Here is a 22,608-nt window from a genome sequence, read left to right as displayed (position 1 = left end):
GCGGGGGGGGGGGGAGGGGGGAGAGGAGCGGAGCTGAGTGTGGAGCTGGGTGGAACTGGGCGGGTCCAGAGGTCCGGATTTTATTGACATAAAATTTGGTAGCCCTACTGTTCCAGGCTGCAGATTTTAGTACACTCCAGGTTTTGAAAATCACAACTGTGGGATTTGTAGTGCCTGATCCTCCTGCATGTTGAAAAGCAGTACTGCATAATGCACCATGATGGGCTGATCAGAAATCCTGGACTGTCTCCCAATCTCAAGGGTCCAACTAGGTAACTTAGCAGTTGTGATATAAGAACATGTGTGACCCTTGCCCTATTGTGGCATGACTAGGGTTACCAGATTTCTTCATAAAAAAAGAAAAAGAGGACAAGTGGCCCTGCCCCATTCTGCCCCCCAGCCTCGCCCCAACACAAATCTCGTCTCTTCTTGCCTGAGTTTGGACCACATCTGAAGGGCCTCTGAGCAAGAGCGGATAAGATGCGATGACATTACACATATGAGCACATGCGTGTGATATCATTGCAGTGCAACTGAGCATGCTTGGAGGCCCTCCAGACATGGCCCCCAAGCTCGGGGCTTTCTAAAACCCAGACAAACTGCTGGGTTTTGGAAATCTTTTCGGGCACCTGGACAATCCGCTAAAAAGAGGACATGTCCGGATTTTCCCGGACATCTGGCAACCCTACATGTGATTGCCTTTCTAGAAAGGGCTTGCAATAATATTGTTTGGGTGAAAGCATGGGGCCTTTAGATTTTACAAGGTACATAAGAACATAAGAATTGCCGTTGCTGGGTTAGACCAGTGATCCATCGTGCCCAGCAGTCCGCTCACGCGGCGGCCCTCAGGTCAAAGACCAGTGCTCTAAATGAGTCCAGCCTCACCTGCATATGTTCCAGTTTAGCAGGAACTTGTCCAACTTTGTCTTGAAACCCTGGAGGGTGTTTTCCCCTATAACAGACTCTGGAAGAGCGTTCCAGATTTCCACCACTCTCTGGGTGAAGAAGAATTTCCTTACATTTGTACGGAATCTATCCCCTTTCAACTTTAGAGAGTGCCCTCTTGTTCTCCTCATTGACTGGTGCTACTGTCACACAGATGTCAAATATCTAGAAAGTTCTTGTCCATATGAAGGGTCTCAGTCCATCTCAGTATCCAGAGATACTCTCTGTGCATGCCCTATGTCAGATGGTGTGGTGAGCTCAGTGGGTGGAATAGACAGATTAACCTCTTCCAGGCAAAGAGATCAGTGTATATCGGCCATGGTGAATATTATGTGGGCAAGTACTGTATATGTGAGAATAGCTGGATTGTTGGGCATCTCGTGATGTGTCTGCTCCGGCAATAAGCTTGAGATTGGCACCCAATGCCAGCAGGTGGTTGTATACATGCACAGTTACAGCTTGCAGATAAGTGAATGCCTGAGGGGCTAACAATGTTGTTCCAGAAATCCAGTAGCTTGGTCCATATGCAATGATGAGGGAAAGGAAAGGGATTGGGACTTGGATACCACCTTTTTGTAGTTTTACAACCACACTCAAAACGGTTTACTTACAGGTACGTCAAGCATTTTTCTTATCTGTCCCGGTGGGCTAACAATCTATCTAATGTACCTAGGGTTACCAGATTTAACTTGGGTAAAATCTGGCCCCTTAGACTCAGAGGTCTCAAACTCAAACCCTTTGCAGAGCCACATTTTGGATTTGTTGGTACTTGAAGGGCCGCAGAAAAAAATAGTTAATGTCTTATTAAAGAAATGATGATTTTGCATGAGGTAAAACTCTTTATAGTTTTATAAATCTTTCCTTTTGGCCAAGTCTTAATAATAATATTGTAATTTGTAGCTAAAGAGACATATGATCAAGAAACTGTTTTATTTTACTTTTGTGATTATGATAAACATACCGAGGGCCTCAAAATAGTACCTGGCGGGCCGCGAGTTTGAGACCACTGCCTTAGACTCACCCCCAAGCCCGCCCAATTCCACCCATCCCCGTCCCGTTATGCCCCAGCCTTGCCCCCTAGCCCTGCCCCCCTCAGCCTGTTCTCATCGGTTGGGAGGGGGCATCCAAGCATGTGTGGATGCGACGCGATGACATTACTGCATTGCATCTGCGCATACACGGATGCCGCCTCCTGATGCGATCTAAAGAGGAAGCTTTCCAAAACCCGGACAAAGTGCTGGATTTTGAAAAGCCATTCGGACATGTCCTCTAAAAAGAGGAGATGTCCAGGCAAATCCGGACGTCTGGTAGCTCTTAATGTACCTGGGGCAGTGAAGGATTAAGTGACTTGCCCAGGGTGATAAGGAGCAGCATGGGTTTGAACCCAGAACCTCAGGGTGTTGAGGCTGTAGCTCTAACCACTACACCATACTCTCCTCGGATTGTCATTCTAGAATCACTAGAGGTCATAGAAACATAGAAATAGACGGCAGATAAGGGCCACGGCCCATCAAGTCTGCCCACTCTAATGACCCACCCTATCTATCTTTGTGGATAGATCCCACATGTCTATCCCATCTGGCCTTAAAATCTGGCACACTGCTGGCCTCAATAACCTGAAGTGGAAGACTATTCCAGCGATCAACCACCCTTTCAGTGAAGAAGAACTTCCTAGTGTCACTGTGCAGTTTCCCCTGATTTTCCATGAATGCCCCCTTGTTGCCGCGGGGCCCTTGAAGAAGAAGAAGTCTTCTTCCACCTCGATGCGGCCCATGAGTTACTTGAATGTCTCGATCATATCTCCCCTCTCTCTACGTTCCTCGAGTGAGTAGAGCTGCAATTTCCCTAACCGCTCCTCGTACGGGAGCTCCTTGAGTCCCGAGACCATCCTGTGGCCATTTCTGGACCGATTCCAGTCTCAGCACATCCTTGCGGTAATGCGGCCTCCAGAATTGCACACAGTACTCCAGGTGCGGTCTCACCATGGATCTATACAGTGGCATAATGACTTCAGGTTTACGGCTGACGAAACTCCTGCGTATGCAACCTATGATTTGGTCTGTGTGTGTGGTGATTTCTATCTCTATTGCTGTATACTTTTGCCTTGGATGCACCGCTGTTGCTTTGGGTAAAGTAGGAACATGAAAGTTTGTTACAATGTTTAGATCAGTATAGATATATACACAAATCTGCAGGCTGAGCTCCTGCCCTCTGAACTTTTTTTATCACGTGTTTGATGTTACCAATCACTGCGAACTAATCTCCTGCCCTTTGTATTTAAATGCCTCTCACGCGCATTATTTGCTTTGATTCCAGCAGCGTTTTTCTGAAGAGTCTCCACATATCAGTTTTTCTACGCGTTTACCACCAAAGGACTTTTCAGGGACCCCTGAAGAAGACTATCTTGTTGAAACGCGGACCGTGTTGGGTCCTGCGCTTTCAGCGCTCTAGGTCATAAGAACATAAGAACATAAGCGTTGCCTCTGCCGGGTCAGACCAGGGGTCCATCGTGCCCGGCAGTCCGCTCCCGCGGCGGCCCCCCAGGTCCATGACCTGAAAGTGTTCCCTACCTAACCTAAAATATCCATACCCTATTCGCTCAATGTCCTGTAAGGTAAATCTCTATCTGTACCCTGTTATCCCCTTCGCTTCCAGGAAGTCATTCAGTCCCTTTTTGAACCCCAGAATTGTACTCTGTCCTATCACCTCTCCGGGAAGCGCGTTCCAGGTGTCCACCACCCTCTGAGTGAAGAAGAACCTCTTTGCATTCGTTATGAATCTGTCTCCTCTCAGTTTTTCTGAATGACCTCTTGTTTTAGTTGTCCCTGCTAGTCTAAAGAATCTGTCCCTCTCCACCTTCTCTATGCCTTTCATGATTTTATAAGTTTCTATCATGTCCTTTAGGTTTTTTATATGGATTATTTTAGTTTTATGTGGATTGCTTTATTGTACTTTTGGAACTTTGACACAATAAAGTCCATTTCAGGAATATCGTCACTCCACAGTGCTCTTTTTGGTTAGTTATGTGTGGGTACATCTCTCCATGAAAGTTTGTTACAATGTTTAGATCAGCATAGATATATACACAAACCCATATATACATATGTAGATGCCTATTTACATAGCTCTCACTTGTTCCATTCATGTCTCACACATCATTATAGAAACATCATATTAGCTGCATTTTGCTGTACCTTATATATATATATATATAAAGAGAGAGAGAGAAATACCGAGAGATATACCAATCTCTATATATAGCCATACAGATTAGGGGGGTCTGGTTCTGTGGGATGCTACATTCTGTGTATTCAATATTCTCAATGTTTGTTATTGTTTTCTTATACTACAGAAAGATGGTCACCTCATCTGGAGCATTTCATTTCGTGATCGCTGGCTATGTATGTGGCTGATCACTGCAGCGAGTGTCCAGCAAGAGGAACATCTCTTTTAAGCTAAGTACTTTTTTTGATATGGAATACCTTGAGAGATTTTTTTCAGAAAATGGTTTTTGATGGGAAATAACATAAAATAGCATGTGAAGCCCATCGCAATTGAGGTGCCTCATGGGCAGCGTGGCTCATATGAAACTAGTCACCTCCAAGGCTTCTGAAAATTATATTTTATATGAGTAGGTGTAGCTGTGCTGTTTATAAGTACATTTTCTGAGTGCTGAGCATATGAAAGAATTTCACTATCACTTTGCTACATTCTATTTGAATATAAGAACTGCCATACTGGGACAGACCGAAGGTCCATCAAGCCCAGTATCCTGTTTCCAACAGTGGCCAACCCAGGTCCCAAGAACCTAGCTAGATCCCAAGTAGTAAAACAAATTTTATGCTGTTTATCCTAGGAATAAGCAATGAATTTCCCCAAATTATCTCAATAATGGCCTCTTTTAGGAAATTATCCAAACCTTTTTTTAAACCCTGCTAAGCGAACTGATTTCACCACATTCAGAGTTTAATTACACGCTGTGTGAAGAAATATTTTCTCCAGTTTGTTTTAAATCTACTACTTAGTAGCCTCATCGCATGCCCCCTAGTCTTAGTATTTTTGGTAGGAGTAAACAAGTGATTGACATCTACCCTTTCCACTCCACTCAGCATTTTATAGACCTCTGTCATATCACCCCTGAGCCGTCTCTTCTCCAAGCTGAAGAACCCTAGCCGCTTTAGCCTTTCCTCTTAGGGAAGTCGCCCCATTCCCTTTTATCATTTTTGTCGCCATTCTCTGTACCTTTTCTAACTCCGCTATATCTTTTTTGAGACACAGCAACCAGAACTGCACACAGTACTCGAGATGCAGCCGCACCATAGAGTGATATAAAGGCATAATAACATTTTCCTGATTAGTTTTCGTTCCTTTCCTGAGAATTCCTAACATTCTATTTGTTTTCTTAGCTGCTGCTACCACACGGTTCATAGACAACCCCGCGAAAGACAAAGGCGCACGCCAACAACTGAGCGCAAGACGGAGGTGCGCGCTGAAGAAAATTACAGTTTTTAGGGGCTCTGACAGGGGGTTTTGTTGGGGAGCCCCCCCAGTTTACTTAATAGAGATCGCGCCAGCGTTGTGGGGGGTTTGGGGGGTTGTAACCCTCCACATTTTACTGTAAACTTAACTTTTTCCCTAAAAACAGGGAAAAAGTGAAGTTTTCAGTAAAATGTGGGGGGTTACAACCCCCCAAACCCCCCCACAACGCGGCGCAATCTCTATTAAGTAAAGTGGGGGGTTCCCCCTATGCCCCTCCGTCGGAGCCCTAAAAACAGTAATTTTCTGCGGCGCGCGCCTCCGCACTGCGCTCAATTGTCTGCGCGCGCCTTTGTCCCGGCGCAGCTTTTGACCTGACACCCTGCCACACACTGTATACTACAATATACAGTAAAACCTTGGATTGCAAGTATCTTGGTATGCAAGTGTTTTGCAAGACAAGCAAAATATTTTATTAAATTTTAACTTGATAAAGAAGCAAGGTCTTGCAATATTAAGGTCTTTACATACAGTAAACACATGTCACATCATCACAACTGAGCCGATGGTTCTTCTCTCTCTGACGTTGTGGGAATGTAGTGATTGTTCTAAATCAGTGGTTCCCAAACCTGTCCTGGGGGACCCCCAGCCAGTCAGGTTTTCAAGATATCCCTAATGAATATGCATGAGAGAGATTTGCATATAATGGAAGTGACAGGTATGCAAATCTCTCTCATGCATATTCATTGGGGATATCTTGAAAACCTGAATGGCTGGGGGTCCCCCAGGACAGGTTTGGGAACCACTGTTCTAAATGAACGAGGTCTTGCAATACAAGTACATATAGGGCTCCTTTTACGAAGGTGCACTAAAATGCCATGTGCGCTATCCACTACCGCCTCCTTTTAAGCAGGCGGTAATTTTTCGGCTAGCGTGCACTAATCTTGTGTGTGCGCTAAAAACGCTAGCACAGCTTAGTAAAAGGAGCCCATAGTATTTTGTATTCAAATTTTTGGGTTGTGGAACGAATCATCTGAGTTTCCATTATTTTTTATGGGGAAATTTGCTTTGATGTATGAGTGCTTTGGATTACAAGCATGTTTTCACAATGAATTATGCTGGTAAACCAAGGTTTTACTGTATTATATATGATTACTGTAACATTTACTGTAAATTTGTGACTATGTCCCAAATTAAAGGAAAAACACTTAGAGAAAGGTATAAAGATGCCTTTGCTATCTGCACCAGCCCAGTACAATCCTGGCCGCAAGACTCTACAGTCGTACAGTCTTAGAGCAGTGAGAATAAACCATTCTGCTACAGTATCTCCATATTACCATTATTACTATTGTTATAAACCACAATTATCTGACAGGGTCTATGCAGGTTACAAACAAGAAACCTTAGGTGAACGTTAAAAAAATTCAATGCTGTGGTAATAATAATAATAATAACTTTATTTTTGTATACCGCAAATACCACAAGCAGTTCAGAGCGGTTTACAGAGGAAGAGACTGTACACAGACAGCGATGTTACAGAAAATATTTTCAAATTACATTGGTAGGTCGAGAGAGGTTAGGTATATCCGGAAGAATATCAGGGATACAATAAGTATTTCAGAGGTACAACAAGACAGGAAGGAGTCAGAGAAATTTATCAAAGAGATAGGTTTTAATTGATTTCCTAAAGGATTGGTAGGAGGGTGTATCTGAAATGAGGGTGGTTAGGCATTTATTCCATTTGCCTGCTTGGAATGACAGTGTTCTATCAAGGAATCTCTTGTAGATACAGCCCTTCAGGGAGGGGAAGGCAAACAGATAGGCATTGCGTGTGCAAGTGGTGCTTGGAAATACAAAGTGGTGTGACAGGTAGATTGGGGATAAGCCTGTTATGGTTTTGAAGCAGCATGAGTCAAGTTGAATGTTTTAACATTCACCCTCAAGTGAGAAATGCTCGATAGTGGTATTTCTGTGGAATTACTATATGATAGATGAAGTATGTGGACAAACTGACTGCTAACACTGGTTTTTAGCCGAAACATGGGCCTTGTCAGAGTGACTGAATCAAAGTATTCCATATCTCTTTTCTGAAGGCCTATTGTGCTCTCTTGTGTGATTGTTCTGTATGTGTTGCACTATTTTTGCTCATTTTCAAAAATAAAAACATCCATGTGTAAAACATACAAAAGCAAGTTTTGAAGACGTACCCACCAACTACCTTGTCTGTTCATGGCAGAAAGAATCCCTATCAGCTGAGCCGGTTTCGGGGATTCCTGACAGCTCAGCTGATGGGGATTCCCCCTGCCAGGATCAGCTGAGCTGCAGAGCCCTACACCCCTCCCCCCCCGACATCCCTACATCCCCCTGACATCCTGATATTCCCAATATCTCCCACATCACCCCCTGACATTGCCCTGATATCCCCCACATCCCCCTCACATCCTGACATCGCTCTGATATCCCCCCTCACAGCCGGACATACCCCTGACATCCCGTACCTCCCCTGACATCTCCAACCACCTCCACATCCCCCCCAACATTCCTGGGCCCCCCTCCCACATCCCCAGACCCCCCACCCCATACCTTAGGAAGAGCAAACAGCTGGAGAGAAGCTCACTCCCTCCTGCCTACAGGGCAGCGTGCTGCAAATGATGGGGCTTCCCTCTCCTAATGCATCTTGGGATGCAGTGGGAGGGGCCAAAGGCCTTAATTGGCTCAAAATCGCTGTGTTAGTATCATTTCCAGTCACAATAATGAAATCAAGAGTGGCCCGGTAATTCTCTTGGTGCAAAACTTCGGGGTAGATAGCAAGCTTTCATTTTAAATGGTTTGGAAATTCAATGTACTGTAATTATGACCAATAGATCCTTCAAGGATGATATACTGTATGAATGAAAGTTGCAGTCTTTGATAATTCACTAGATATTAAGCTGTACAAGATGTAGAAAAGCTAATGCTTTCTTCTCTTCATTGATATTGTACTAAACAAGTTGCTTTGATTTGGAAAATGACATACTTTGTTTGTACAAGCAATAGGACAGTTGGTAACAGAATCCTTCTATCATTTGCATCTCTTCACATCTCTTCCTTATTACAAAACAAAACATGAAAACCTTCTCCCTGTTCCTAATTCTGTTCTTAACTTCTAGCAGATTCAAAGACACCAGCAGTCATAGAGTGCAGGATTAATCCATGAATTGAATCAATAGTAGGACTTTGAGACGGGCTTTGCAGGAATGCTTCATGAGACATTACTCAGAATCACAAATCCCAGCTCAGTTCACTATTAGGGAAAAATGCTGCTTCCATCTGAGATCGTCCCACTGATCTTCGTCGCTGCTCTCACACTGTTGGGATTGGCAGCCAACTCCTTCATTGTGGTTGTGAATGGCATTGACTGGGTGAAGACCAGACGTCTGAGTGCCAATGACATCATCCTGACAAGTCTGGGCATAGTTAGATTCCTCTACCAGTGGTCTGTGATGCTGAATAGGATCATGGTTATGGTTTATACAAATGGGTCAACTCTGGCAGAATTCACTAATGTGATTTTCTGTATGTGGACATGTCTAGATTTAGTTAACGCCTGGTTTTCTGCCTGGCTTAGCGTTTTCTATTGTGTCAAGATTGCCAACCACCGCCATCCCATCTTTATCTTTCTGAAACTGAAGATCCTTCAGACAGTACCCTGTTTGCTTCTGGGCTCCATGCTGGCATCCTTGGTCACCAGCATTCCCTTAGCCTGGACATTCAAAAACCTGCAGAGCAACTCCACCATTTATCCCTGCTCAAACAACCGCAGCGAGCTCATCGATTGCTCATTAGCCTGGAAGATGTACAGGAGAAACCATAGTAACTCCGACGACGATGCTTCACCAAAGAGAGCTTCAGAAGTAAATTCAAAATTGGACATTTATTATACTTACCTACTGCCCGTGTTGTGCCTTGGATACTCTCTTCCTTTCTTCATATTCTGTGCGGCACTTCTTCTGCTGATCAGATCCCTATGCGGTCACACCTGGCGCATGAAAGACAACTGTATTCCCAGTCTTGAGGTGTATTTCACTGCCATTAAAGTCATGGTTTCTTTCCTACTTCTTTATGTTTCTAATTTCATATGCGTTATATTTAGAGTATCAGATTTGGTCTGTACAGAAAGTCTAAGCTTTGTTGTTATTTTACTTGTGCATGCCGCCTACCCATCTCTGCACTCTGTGATCCTGATTCGGAGTAATTCCAAACTCAGAAAAGTCTTAGAAAGGATTTTTCATCATGCAGAGGTTCCTTCAGGTGACGATATCACATAAAACCGTCACTTTGGAAATGAGGGCACAATAATCATTCCCTCTCCGATTTTGTTGTTATAATTTCTTTAAAATAAGTTGATAAGATTATAATTACACTTCATGATAACTTACAGATATCATAAAGAGTAATTTGGTGCTTTGATAGGTTATGTTTTTAGCCTTTTAAAATTATGTACATAGCTTAGACAATTTATAAATGGTATTTTAAATTTTAATAAACTTGAAAGTTCAAACCAACAGCCTCCCCCTATTAATTTAGCTGCTGCATTTTCCACAATCTATACAGTATGTTCTGCCTCCATGTTTATGAACTTCAAAAAATTAAACCCAACAACTTTATTGCTCTACAATTCAATCCACTTTGCTTTTAGTAAAATTAAATTTTTTTAAATGACTGTCACTCATGTTATTGCGCTTGTGACTCATTAATCCGGCATAGCTAAAAAGGTATTCAGCAATCGTACTATCAGAAAATGGATTATTCAGTCTGATAAAAAGGTTCTGCAAATAAAACAGACCAGGTTCAATATTACTGATGTCTTTGGACTGGCTCTGCAGGTTTTAGTTGAGAAAATCTCTGAAACACTTGACTTCCATATAGCAAAGAATACTTTTTATTATTGTCATTCTCATCTGCTTTAGAAGTATAGTGCTCCCCTGCAAATTCACGGTTGGTGGTTCACGGTCCCGGTCATTGGCAGTATTTTCTGACCACGAATGACTAGACAGGATAGGGCAGCTTGAGAGGCAGGAGAGGGCAGCCGGAGCGCTGTCGAGTGAAGGAAATCACTCGCTATATGTTCCGACCGCCTCTTCCTGTACTAAAGTCGGGTCTTACCAATCAGGAACTGTGTGTCAAAGCAGCTCCTGATTGGTGAGGCCCGACTTTAGTACAGGAAGAGGCGGTCGGAGCATACAGCGAGTGATTTCCTTCACTTGCTGGCGCTCCGGCTGCCCTCTCCTGCCTCTCAAGCTGCCCTCTCCTGTCTCCCCTGGCTAAAAACCGTATTCGCGTTTATTTGAAATTTGCAGGGGTTCCTGGAACGGAACACCCGTGAATTTCGGGGGAGTACTGTACTGCTATTTAATTCCATCACTTACAACTTCATTTTCATCTTCGTTATAATCCACATGATGTCCAATTACAAAGAAGGCTTTCACAAAGTTGGAATCATGGAGTGTCATTTTCAGTAGGACATCTAAGTCCAACTTTGGATGTTTTTGCAAGGACGTCCAAAGTTGGTCAGGAAAATGACCATTTTCAAAACTGCATGATGTCAAGTCATTAAAAAAAAAAAAAGATAATCTAGACGTTCTGGACCTTAGGATGTCTTATCTTTTTTTTTTTTTTTTTTACCATTTTTTGAAACGCAAAACATCTAAGTTTATTTATTTATTTTTTTAATCTTTATTGATTTTCAAACTTCGATAGTGCAATACAAATGGTAAATCAGAAAAACTGCACAAAACACACTATTCACTATACAATTATTACATTAAACAATCATTTTCTCCCATCCTCATCTTCATTCTTAATATAATACATATGATGTGATTACAAATTATAAATAAATAATTTAACTATTCAAAATACATTTCCCTCCCTGGATGTGTAAGGAAATCTAATGATAAAGAAAGAAACATGACCCTTATAATGTAATAAAATTAGTCAATGGACTCCATACATCATTAAAGGATTTTTTGTGAAAAACATCTAAATTTAAAACAAGCCCATATGAATGTGGGAGGGCAGTGGCGTACCAAGGGGGGGGGGGAGATCCGCCCCGGGTGCACGCTCCAAGGGGGTGCACAGCTGGCTGGGTCCAGAAGCTCCCGCGTTGAACACATCACCACAGCATGGCTGCTGTATTTATTCCAGAGCAGAGTCGGCAGCCGTGCTGAAGTGAACGAAGGTCCCGCGATGATTACTTTTGCTGATGCTGTTTCGGAAGAGGTAAGTGATGTTGGAGGGGGGGGGACCGGCAGCTACAGTCATCGCGGGACCTTGTCTTTGCCAGCCCAGCCCCCCCTCCGATGTTACTTACCTCTTCCGAAGGAGCGGCAACAAAAGTAATCATTGCGGGACCTTGCTGATTTCGATGGAGAGAGAAAGAAGCATAGCAGGGTGGTGGAAGGAATAAAAGGGGGTCATGGTGGTATAGAAGTGTAGTGAGGGATGAGAAAGGGGGTTAGGGTGGTATGGAAGCATGGTGAAGGATGAGAAAGGGGGTCAGGGTGGTATGGAAGCATGGTGAAGAGTGAGAAAGGGGGCAGATGCTGATGGAAGTGGGGGGAAGGGAGAGGAGAGAGTGAAATGCCAGACCATGGGGGTGTGGGAGAGATGGAAGGGAGAGGCATAAAGTTTCTGGAAAGTGAATAGAAGGAGAGAAGATGCCATATAGAAGGGGCAGAGAGAGGGTAGACCGTGGATGAAAGGAAGAGAGTGACAAGAAGATGAGGAAAGCAGAAACCAGAGAAGACAAGGTAGAAAACTTTTTTTTTTTTTTTTTTTGCTTTAGGGGAGATGCATTGCTGTTTCTTTATTTTTTTTTCTTTTGTAAATTTTTATTATTTTCCAATATGAACAGTGCAATACAAATGTACACATTTGAAGATATCAACCATAAAAACACACCTTTGAACAACAAATTTTAAAAGATCATCATTATCCCCCCCAACCCTTTACAAACCTGAAATATAGATATATTCCAATACATTGCTATGAAATACCCTCCCCGGATGTGTATGGAACCAAACCTAATTTAACTTGAAAAGAGATATAACTTAAATAGATGCAACAAAAGCTGCTAATGGGCCCCACACTAATTTAAATACCTTATTCTTCCCTAATAATTCTGCATTCATCTTTTCACACTTATACGTAGAACATAAACTTGCCCACCAGAAAGAGAAGCTGTGACTGTCAGAACTCTTCCAATTTCTCGTTATCATTTGGATGGCTATCCCTGTCATTATCAATAAAAGCTGGCTTTTATAACGATCTAATGGGGGCTTAACATGCAATAAGGTACCGCATATGATTATTTCATATGTCAGCAGAAATGATGAATCAAGAATTTCATTGATCTGTCCCCATATCGATTTCCAGAATCTGAGTATCAGAGGACAAAAAAACAGTAGATGATCTAATGTCCCAATGTCTGTATGACAATGCCAGCATCTATTAGAACTAGAACTATCTATTTTTTGTAAACGCACAGGGGTCCAAAAGCTTCTTTGTAACAGAAAAAACCAAGTTTGTCTCATTGATGCAGACATTGTACATTTCATCCTCCAAGTCCAAATTCGGGGCCATTGAGCTACAGAAATATGCTGTTTAATCTCAATGCTCCAAATGTCCTTTAGACTCGTCTTTGGTTTTTTATTCAATAAGTCAGATATCAATTTATTCCACCGGGAGGCCTGATGCCCTAAGGAATCTGTCTGAAAGCATAGGATCTGCAAACTAAAGTAATTTTTGAAATTTCTCCATTCAGGGAACCCTTTCTGAATGGCTTGCTTCAATTGCAAGCTTCAATTGCAACCATTTATAAATTTGAGTCTTAGAGTTATCAAAGGACTGTTGCAATTGTGAAAACTCAAGCAATTTTCCAAGAGATACAACATCGTCTAAAGTATGTAAACCCAGAGTTGTCCCTGAAAGTAAAGATTACCAGACAGAAACTGACCTAGTTTGGACATGTGATGAGGGCAAATTCACTAGAAAAGGAGGTGCTATTTGGAATGGTCAGTGGTAAAAGGAAGCAGGGGAGAACAAAGGCCTGTTGGCTGGATACCATCAAGAATGACACAGGAATGAACAACAAACAATTGAAAGAAGCCATGGAATACAGGGAAGCAAGGTGAGGACTGGCCTCTGGAGTATCCAAGGGTCAGACACGACTGAATGGATAGTAGTAGTAGTAGTAGTTTATATTCTAGGTGCTGTGATTACAGTCTTTGTTGATTCATTAGATAAGTTGTACAATATGGCAGAAGTATCCTTCCAGACAAGACAATGCTTTATTCTCTAAATTGATATTGTACTAAAAAATTCCTCTGATTTGGAACATGGCAGACTTTGTTTGTACAATAGAACAGTTGGCAACAGAATCCTTCTGTCATTTGCATCTCTTCACACAATTTCCTTATTGAAATCAAAATATGAAAATCTTGTCCCTGTTCATAATTCTGTTCTCGTCTTCTGCAGATTCTAAGACACCAGCAGTCAGAGGGCAGGATTTGTCCATCAATCGAATCACTAGCAGGGCAGGAGGACTTTGAGGCTACTTCATTTGACATTACTCAGTGAGCTGTGATTTTTATCAGAGAAAGATGTTACTTCCAGTTGAGATTGTCGCACTGATCATCATCGCTGCTCTCACACTGTTGGGATTGGTAGCCAACTCCTTCATTGTGGTTGTGAATGGCATTGACTGGGTGAAGACCAGATGTCTGAGCCCCAATGATGTCATCCTGACAAGTCTGGGCATAGTTAGATTCTTCTTCCAGTGGGCAGTAAAGCCCCATAAAATCATACTTATGGTTTATCCAAATTTGCATACTTTGGCAAAGTTTGTTAATGTGACTTTCACTATATGGATATATTTAGATTGTGCTAACGTCTGGTTTGCTGTCTTGCTTAGCATTTTTATTTTGTTTAAATCTTTATTGATTTTCAAACTTTGATAGTGCAATACAATTGGTAAATCATAAATACTGCATAGAACGCACTAATAACTATACAATTATTACATTAAACAATCATTTACTCCCATCCTCATCTTAATTATTAATATAATACATATGATGCAATTTCAATATCAATATCATAATTAAATAATTTAACTCCTCAATGTACATTTCCCTCTGGATGTGTAAAGAATCTAATATGACTTGCTTAGCATTTTTTATTGCGTCAAGATTCCCAACCAGAGACGTCCTGTCTTTATTTTTGTGAAACTGAAGATCCCTCGCACAATACCCTGGTTGCTCCTTGGTTCCATGCTGGCATCCTTAGTCACCAGCCTTACCTAAGTTTAGGCATTCAAAAACTCCCAGAGCAACTCCACCGCTGATCCCTTCTCAAACAGCTGCACTGTCACCAATTGCTCATTATCTTGGAACTTGTACGAGGGACACCAAAGTAACGCCACCAAAGCTACTTCACCAAAGATTGCTTTAAAAAGAGTTTTAGAAGTGGACGCTTATTTTATTTACGTTCTGCCTATGTTGTACCTTGGATACTCGCTTCATTTCTTCATATTCTGAGTGGCACTTCTTCTGCTGATCAGATCTTTGTGCGGTCACACCTGGCGCATGAAAGGCAACAACCGAAATCCTAGTCTTGAGGTATATTTCACCGCTATTAAAGTCAGGGTTTTCTTCTCGCTCCCTTACATTTCCAATTTCAAGTTTATTATAAATTTGATTGATCACTTATTCAAAATTCTAAGCGATGAACATATAGGTAAAATTACAAAATTAAGGAGGCAACAAAACAAACAGAGAACTAAACCTTACAAAACATATTGAAGACTAACTTTACAAACATAATAAAACACAAGGAAAGGATGGGAAAAGAAATACAAATTGATTGATAGAAGAGAAGACAATTATGGTAAAAAACAATAGGAAGGGAAAGAACAATGAACGTCAGAGAAGTTATGGGATTGGAATGAAACTCCTAGTCAGGCTTTCTAATTATTAAATGCATCTTTAAAAAGAAAGTTTTTAGTTGGCTCTTAAATTTATTCAAATTGTTTTCTTCCCTTAAGTAAATAGGGAGGGAATTCCATGTCTGAGGAGCTGTAACAGAAAAGATGAAATGCCGCCGTGTGTTAATAATTTTAAGTGAGGGAATAACTAATAAATGTTGATCATTGGACCTCAGTAGTCTGATTGAGGTATAGGGAATCAATGATTTGTAAATGAAAGCCGGAGTTTTGTATAGCAAAGATTTGAAGGTAAGCAGACTTAATTTATACATTATACGGTGCGCGACTGGGAGCCAGTACGCTTTCTTAGGAGCCAGTGCGCTTTCTTACGAAGGGGAGTCACGTGATCGAATTTCTTAGCTTCATATGCATTATCTTGGGAATATCAGGATTATTCTACAAGAAAAGTCTATGGTTTGATGCTGTTTCAGTTGTGAATGTTGCCTACTCCTCTCTGCACTCTGTGATCCTGAGCCTGATTCTGAGCAATACCAAGCTGCGGCAAGTCCTAGAAAGGATTTTCTTTCATGTAGAGGTCCATTCAGGAGGGGATATCACCTAAATTTTTCAACTGGACACAAGGAAAAATAATTCTTCCCACTCAGATGACTTTGATATAATTTCCTTAAAATAAGTGATGTATTAATAATTAATTACATGCAGCCTTCTGCCTCCCTTTACCTGTCTGCCTTTCTGCTCACACAGTCCAGCATCAGCTCCCTTTCCTCCCAGACCCTACACAGCTGCTCTCTGCCACCCACCGCTTAGCTTTGAACTCTGGAACTCACATTAGAAGAGGAGGGCCAGGTCAGAGGGCTGAGGACTGTGTTTAAAGGTAAGTGGTGGATGGCAGGTGGCAGAGAGCAGCCACATTGGGTCCATGAGGGGAGGGAAGTGATGCCAGACCATGTGGGTGGATGGGAGGGAATTGTGAGAAATGGGTCAGGACTAAGATGGCAGGATGAAGGAGATGCCTCAGATGCCTTTGAGGGAGTAAGTTGAAGGAAGAGATGTTCCCGACGGAGGAAGGATGATGAAGAACAGGACCTGGGAGTGGAGAAAAAAGGAAGGAAGAAAGAGCTGGACCTGAGGAAGAGGGAAGGGAGGGAGAGAGTTAGACCTGGGCGCAGACAGAGAGGTGGACTTGATGCTGGAGGGAGACGGGAGAGTTGGATTTTGGGGTCAGAAGGGGAGGGGAAAAGGAGAAAAAGAGAGAAAGTTGGACCTTGGGATAGAGGGAACTAGACTTGGAGGTTGAAGAAGACTTGGGGGGGGGGGAGGTCCTAGAAAGATTGAGCCCTTCTTTTAGCACAGGCCCCCTCCAAAGCTGCAGAACTCGTTCAATGGCTGGTGGGGTAACTGAAACTCTGTCAGCTGAAGAAATCTGCTGCCTGAGTCATCCCTTTCCTCCTCATACTGCCTCATATGCGAGGAATTCAGCGGTGTGCCTCCTGATGTCAAAACTTGCACTCCCCAAGCATGCTCAGTTCGCAACTGAGGCAGTATAAGGAGGAAGGCGGCAGCTGTAGAATTGGATTTCTTCGGCATCTCCACCAGAAGAAGTTATGATAACTCATGTGGGAAGGAAGGAGAGAAAATATATGGTCCCTATGCCCCCCCCACTCCCATGGAATGATGGCAATGCCTTGTCTGTAATTGTACAGTTAATCATGATTAAAAATTTGAATTGAAATGCAACCCTAATTATAAGCATACTTCATAACATCTGCTAGACATTATGGAAAGTAATATGACACTTTGCTAGGTCAGTTTGATATTGGAGTTGTAGAAAAATGCTTTAAATTGGCACAACTATTAATAAATATTCATTTTGAAGAGTGTTGTGGAAATTTCATTAATAATTATAAGAATTATTTCCTATAATTTACTGAATTGTGAACAAAAACAATAACTGTCATACATGGGTCTGATTTAAGGATTACTCAAAACATACTTATTGAGGATGTGTGCTTCATTGATTAACACCTTAGACAAGTCTTCTTGTCTTGGCTAATAAGAAGGAACGATGTAGGACACCCAGGACAAGGTGATTTCTCTTTTGCTCTATCAGGCTGTATACTAGTGGAGAAACTCCTGGAGTATTCTTCCCTTGGTTACAGATCTTCCATAGTTTCAGACACACTAAAGGCCATAATAGATGAGTCATACAAATAGGAATATAGACATTTTGGCAAAAACAACCGGGGCCTGTGACATAAGCTTACAAATGTAGAACTGGGAATATTTAAGGCAATTGTAAACTTGACATATTTCTATCCTTGACCAAGCCATCTAAACGACAATAAATATTTCACAGAGATAACCGTCCATCTCCTGAAATAATGGTATGGCAAATGCTGAAAAAAGAAGTGTGCCCGTAGGGCAAAAAATGATCCACAGGAGCTTATAAGCAGCATGCCCTGCCTGGCAGAACAAAATGTATAGCGCTAGAAAGTTAGAGCTACAGGTGTAGTGCAAAACATCTAGCACAGGGATGGGCAACTTCGGTCCTCGAGGGCCGGAATCCAGTTGGATTTTCAAGATTTCCCCAATGAATATGCATGAGATCTGTTTGCATGCACTGCTTTCAATGCATATTGTGATTAGTCAGGCTCTGGGCCTGCCATGGTCCCTATGAAAGCTGGGAGAAAAGGTGGCAAGGGACCCAAAAAGGAGTTCTAAGGCCAGCTCCTAGTATCAATCTGACCCACTTGAAGATGCCATAGACCCAGAATGGGGGGATAAAGAAAACCAACACAGCCACTTTCATTCACACAGCAGGGCTAGGGACATAGATGTTAAACCCATTCCTAGGAATAGGGAGGAAGGCTATTGCCCTAATGTCCACTGGGGGAGCCAGAGAGAAGCCCAGGTGAGAGCAGGCTCAGTCAGAGCAGGGAGTGGCTTCCCTCTTGAAAAACCTGTGGATTTCAGTTAAGCTGTTAGGAAGGTTAGGGAGGAAACTCAGGGCTCTCCCTAAAGAACAGCTTACTGGCTCAAGCGAGGGTAATGCCTGTGACCCGATGGAAGTGGAAGAATCTGGAGCCACTCCAGAATTTGTAGCACCAGACCAAGAGGTGCCAATGGAACTTCAGGGAGAGCTGGCTCCTGAAGATTTGTGTGCAGCACCTGAGCAGATGGAAGTAGGTTTAGCGGCCATTTGCAAAGACTGAGCAGAGAACTGTGAGTTTTTGTTTGCTATTTTGGGTGAAGGCTTTTTTTTATCAGCCTGTTTCATTGACTACCTGAACTGTGGGGTTTTGCTTTATCGTTTTGTTCTCAGCTCATTTTTGGTAGGAAGCTGAGAGTGCCTTTTGTGGGGAGAAGTTTGCCACCAACTGGGAGGGATTTTGAAAGCTATTTTTTTCTGCTTTTCTGAAGGCAAACTTTAGGCACTTCTCCTAAACCCAGCAGTGCTCTATGATAGCTGGAGGCTTTCTTATTTGAGACTTTTTGAATATTGGATTATTGCAGTAGTGAAACTGAACTTACCTGAGACCTGCTGTGTACACGCTTGGGAAAAGCTTTATTGAAAAGAAGCTGTTTGGAGGGTAAAACCACATTGAGGATTAAGTTGTTTGTGTGGAGAAATCCTGATCTCTACGCAGAGTTTTCTTTGGAAGTTTTGTTTTGCAAATTGCCTTGTGTTTTTGCTTGGCCATATTGGTTTTCTTTACATGAAACATTCTGACATTAAATTATCTTTTGGGAACTGAAACCTGACACTTTGTGGATTGGTTTATATATATTTGCAGTCCTGCAGGGTGATTCCTTACTGGGTCACACGCCTGCGCAATTTTGGCTGTAGCTACTAGGGGCACCGATGAGTCTCACTTTGTGGCTCTAGTGGTGGCTACAATATTCATTGGGGAAATCCTGAAAAATCCAACTGGATTACGGCTCTCGAGGACCGGAGTTGCCCACCCCTGATCTAGCACCATATGTATAGCACTATACCTACAGTCCCGGTTGGTATCAGAAAACATCAAGCACATACTGGGCTCCTCCCAGCAATGACCTGGTTATCCTTGTATGTGGAAGATGAAGATCAGGAGGAAAAAGAACTTTAGACAAGGAGAGTTTTTAACTAGTGCATCTAGGGAGGGGCCTAAGGCTCCGATTGGGCCAGATGCCTAAGGCCCCTCACATAGGAGGTTGTTGCTTGGCAGCGAGAGGGAGTGGTATCCCTCCCAGTGTTTGGGGGGGGATGTTGCTTGGCGGTGACACAATTTTCTGGCAGGTGTGAGCTGTCAAGCCTTACTTTCCTGTCAATGCCTAAGCCAATCAGAACTCAGATACTGACCAGGAAATAAGGCTCAGACCTGCCAGAAAACGATAATAGAGAATCGCCCGGAGTGCTCATTTAAATATTAATGACCTCGTTGTAATACATTTGCATAGCAGAAGGAGACTGCTAGGAAGCTCGGAAAAGATCATGGTAAGCCGTTTTGATAATCTGCCGCTCAAATACAAGAACGCTAAACTGACTGGAATTGGTTTAGTGACCACGTTAAAAGTTTTGAGAATCTTCCCCTCATTCAGTATTTCAATTGGTCAGCCATTTATTCAGACCAGTCCTTCTATTCACAAACATACACTTGATCTTTTCAGAAATAGTTTATTAAGCTTGTCATTTTCAAATAATTCATGTGTAATTTTTTTAAAATTTTATACAGGGGTCACAAATTAGGACAACCAAAACAATACACATATATACAAATAAGCTATAATGATAATAATACACTGTACACCTAATCACTCGCTGTTATAAGAATAGGACACATATTCCAAGCCTAGAGGCAGTCACATTAGGAGAGAGACTTCAATAAATTGTTATTATTGATGTCTGAATAATTCAGAAACTAGAAATGATTTTTATAATCAAGTACATCGCTCCTATAAATGCTAACATGTCAAATCATGTACTTTTATGCTGCTCAGTATTTTATAAGAGGTCACATAGGAAGAAAAATTACTTTTAAAATATTATCTCTCTGCAGCCTTAACACACAAAGATTTATATACGAGTACTATGAAAAGCTGAGCTGGTCAATAAACTCAGAATTTTTTCTCCATCTCACATATTCCCAAACAACCAGGAATAAGGAAAACATTGCGCCTTTGGATGTAGTGTCATACATCAGTAAAACGGGCAGATTTTTCTCAAAACTTAGCAGAAAAGAAACTTCTAAGACCCAATGTGGCACGTCTCTCATCATGCTAGAATAACAATGACCCCCATTACACAACTCAGTATAGGCCCTCTTTTACTAAGCCATGATAGAGGTTTGTACTGCAGCCCTAAATGCTCCAATGCAGCTCTGACACTCATAGGAATTTAATGCTCCGGGTCATATACAAACCTCTATTTCGGCTTAGTAAAAGGGGGAGATAGTGATAGTGTTACATGTAAGTCATGCTATTGGTTTTTTTCTAGCCATTTCCCAAAAATTTATTCAAAATGAAGCAGAGACCATTATTTTTCTCTGATTTAAAAAGTTCTAGCTTCTCCAGCAGACTAATCCTCTTATGAATCCCTCTCCAGACATCCTCGGTTTAATATTGGTTTTCCTTAAGAAAAAAGGCAGCCTGCAAATCCCATAATGATTCAGGATGCAAACAAACAAGACATGGCTACAGTTAGTGATTCTTACCAGTGTGGTTATTCCAGTTATGATAATTAATTCCAATTAATTTCCTACATAGCTTTTTACTAACTAAAAGTGGTCATTACTATTTTAAAAAAGTTTTCTTTGGAGCTCTAAAGACAGCCATACAATACTTAAGTGGTTAGTCTGGCAAAATTGCACATTTAGGACTCGCTAGTCTTTACATTCTTTTTTTAAAAGCAACTGTAAAAGCTCAAACAAGGGCAAACAGGATAAAATAAATGAAAAAATGTATAAATAAATGTAAAAACTGGATGCTAAATGGGGCAGTTGAAGGAGCAGGAAAAAACCCAACATCTTATTTTTATAGGACTGGATTTCAGGAATTGTGAATGAGAAGTTTTTTGACCCCCAAACCCTCATGATTACTGATAATTTTAACAAACTAAAATTTAAAAAACAAAAGCACATGAAGGAAAGACTGTGCTCTGGAATGTTTGTAATACTGGCTGGACCTCCACCTCTTACGAAGACCCTCAGCGTCTTCGATCATTTGCAAATTACAGAAGAGCATGTGTAGAAAATAGCGGCGAGGCTCTGTAGTTAAAAAATGTGCTGAAGTTGGACACAAAAGAGTAATAACACTTCTAATCAAAACAGATTTCATTAAAAAATAAAAATTCCATAACTTAGTATAGAATAATCATTGGCAGCCTGAGTTTGGCAGGGCAAGGAGGCAGAAATCAAGAGTTTGTCAGTTGTTTCTGGCTGCAGGAGTTCGCCCTAGTTAATTCACAAATGAGAAAAAAAGTGAGTTCCTTTAATCCACAGTTTCCAAAGGCAGTTGTTAGCAGCATTTTAAGGTTAAGAGTACACTTGGATGCGACTGTGATAGGAAAATCCAGGGCCTGATGTCTCAAGCTTAAGGAATCTCCGCATGTAAAGAAACAGTCTATTCTCTTTTGCAGCAGCAGCTCCTCAAGGACACATCCTAGTAGTCATTTCTTTCTGTAAAACACAAGAAGAAATATGTATTTGTAACAAGAGAAAAATTATTGGTTTATGCTTTGCTTAAGCTCTCCCCACAGAATCTAGACTAGATCCTACAGCTCCTCTTACTGCTGTAAAGACATCCTATAACCTTAGTTACCCTATCCAGCCCTCCATAAAGATACTAGGTGTAACTCTGGATCAATGCCTAACCATGAAAGACCAAGTAGATTCCTTAATCAGAAAGGGATTTTTCACTCTCTGGAAACTCAGATCCCTTAAAGCTTATTTTGTTACATCGGTTTTTAGAATCCTAGTCCAATCCCTCGTCCTAAGCCTGCTTGACTACTGTAACATCGCCTATTTAGCAATTTCCCAAAAAAATATGCGACGCCTACAACTGTTGCAGAATGCGGCAGTCAGACTAATCTTTGGACTAAAAAAATTTGACCACGTGACACCCTACTACCAGCAGCTACATTTGCTGCCGATGAAGGCACGCGTAAAGTTCAAATTTGCCTGTTTCTGCTTTAAAGCATTACACGGACTTGCCCCCAAATACAT

The 22,608-nt window shown here is 41.8% G+C and overlaps 2 protein-coding genes across 5 annotated transcripts in view; one reads left to right on the top strand and one right to left on the bottom strand.

Moving 5' to 3' along the window:
- Positions 1 to 7,840: 7,840 nt before the first annotated feature.
- On the top strand, positions 7,841 to 14,818 carry LOC117368110 (taste receptor type 2 member 41-like). Its single transcript, XM_033961440.1, has 3 exons — positions 7,841 to 9,701; positions 13,939 to 14,036; positions 14,633 to 14,818. Exons 1-3 carry the CDS (start codon positions 8,718 to 8,720, stop codon positions 14,763 to 14,765), a joined length of 1,215 nt encoding a protein of 404 aa, XP_033817331.1. The 5' UTR covers positions 7,841 to 8,717; the 3' UTR covers positions 14,766 to 14,818.
- Positions 14,819 to 20,052: 5,234 nt separating this feature from the next.
- MOB3B (MOB kinase activator 3B) overlaps positions 20,053 to 22,608 on the bottom strand; it is a 200,919-nt gene continuing 198,363 nt past the window's right edge. For all 4 annotated transcript variants that reach the window (XM_033919933.1, XM_033919903.1, XM_033919913.1 and 1 more), the window contains exon 4: positions 20,053 to 22,062. In XM_033919933.1, coding sequence (XP_033775824.1) covers positions 22,033 to 22,062 — 30 coding nt within the window. In that variant the 3' untranslated portion in view covers positions 20,053 to 22,032. The remainder of the gene's footprint in view (positions 22,063 to 22,608) is intronic.

The sequence above is a fragment of the Geotrypetes seraphini genome, chromosome 1 (assembly GCF_902459505.1).
Source record: "Geotrypetes seraphini chromosome 1, aGeoSer1.1, whole genome shotgun sequence".
Classification (NCBI taxonomy): domain Eukaryota; kingdom Metazoa; phylum Chordata; class Amphibia; order Gymnophiona; family Dermophiidae; genus Geotrypetes; species Geotrypetes seraphini.
Note: the sequence above shows the minus strand (reverse complement) of the source record. Positions and strands in the feature narration are given on the sequence as shown.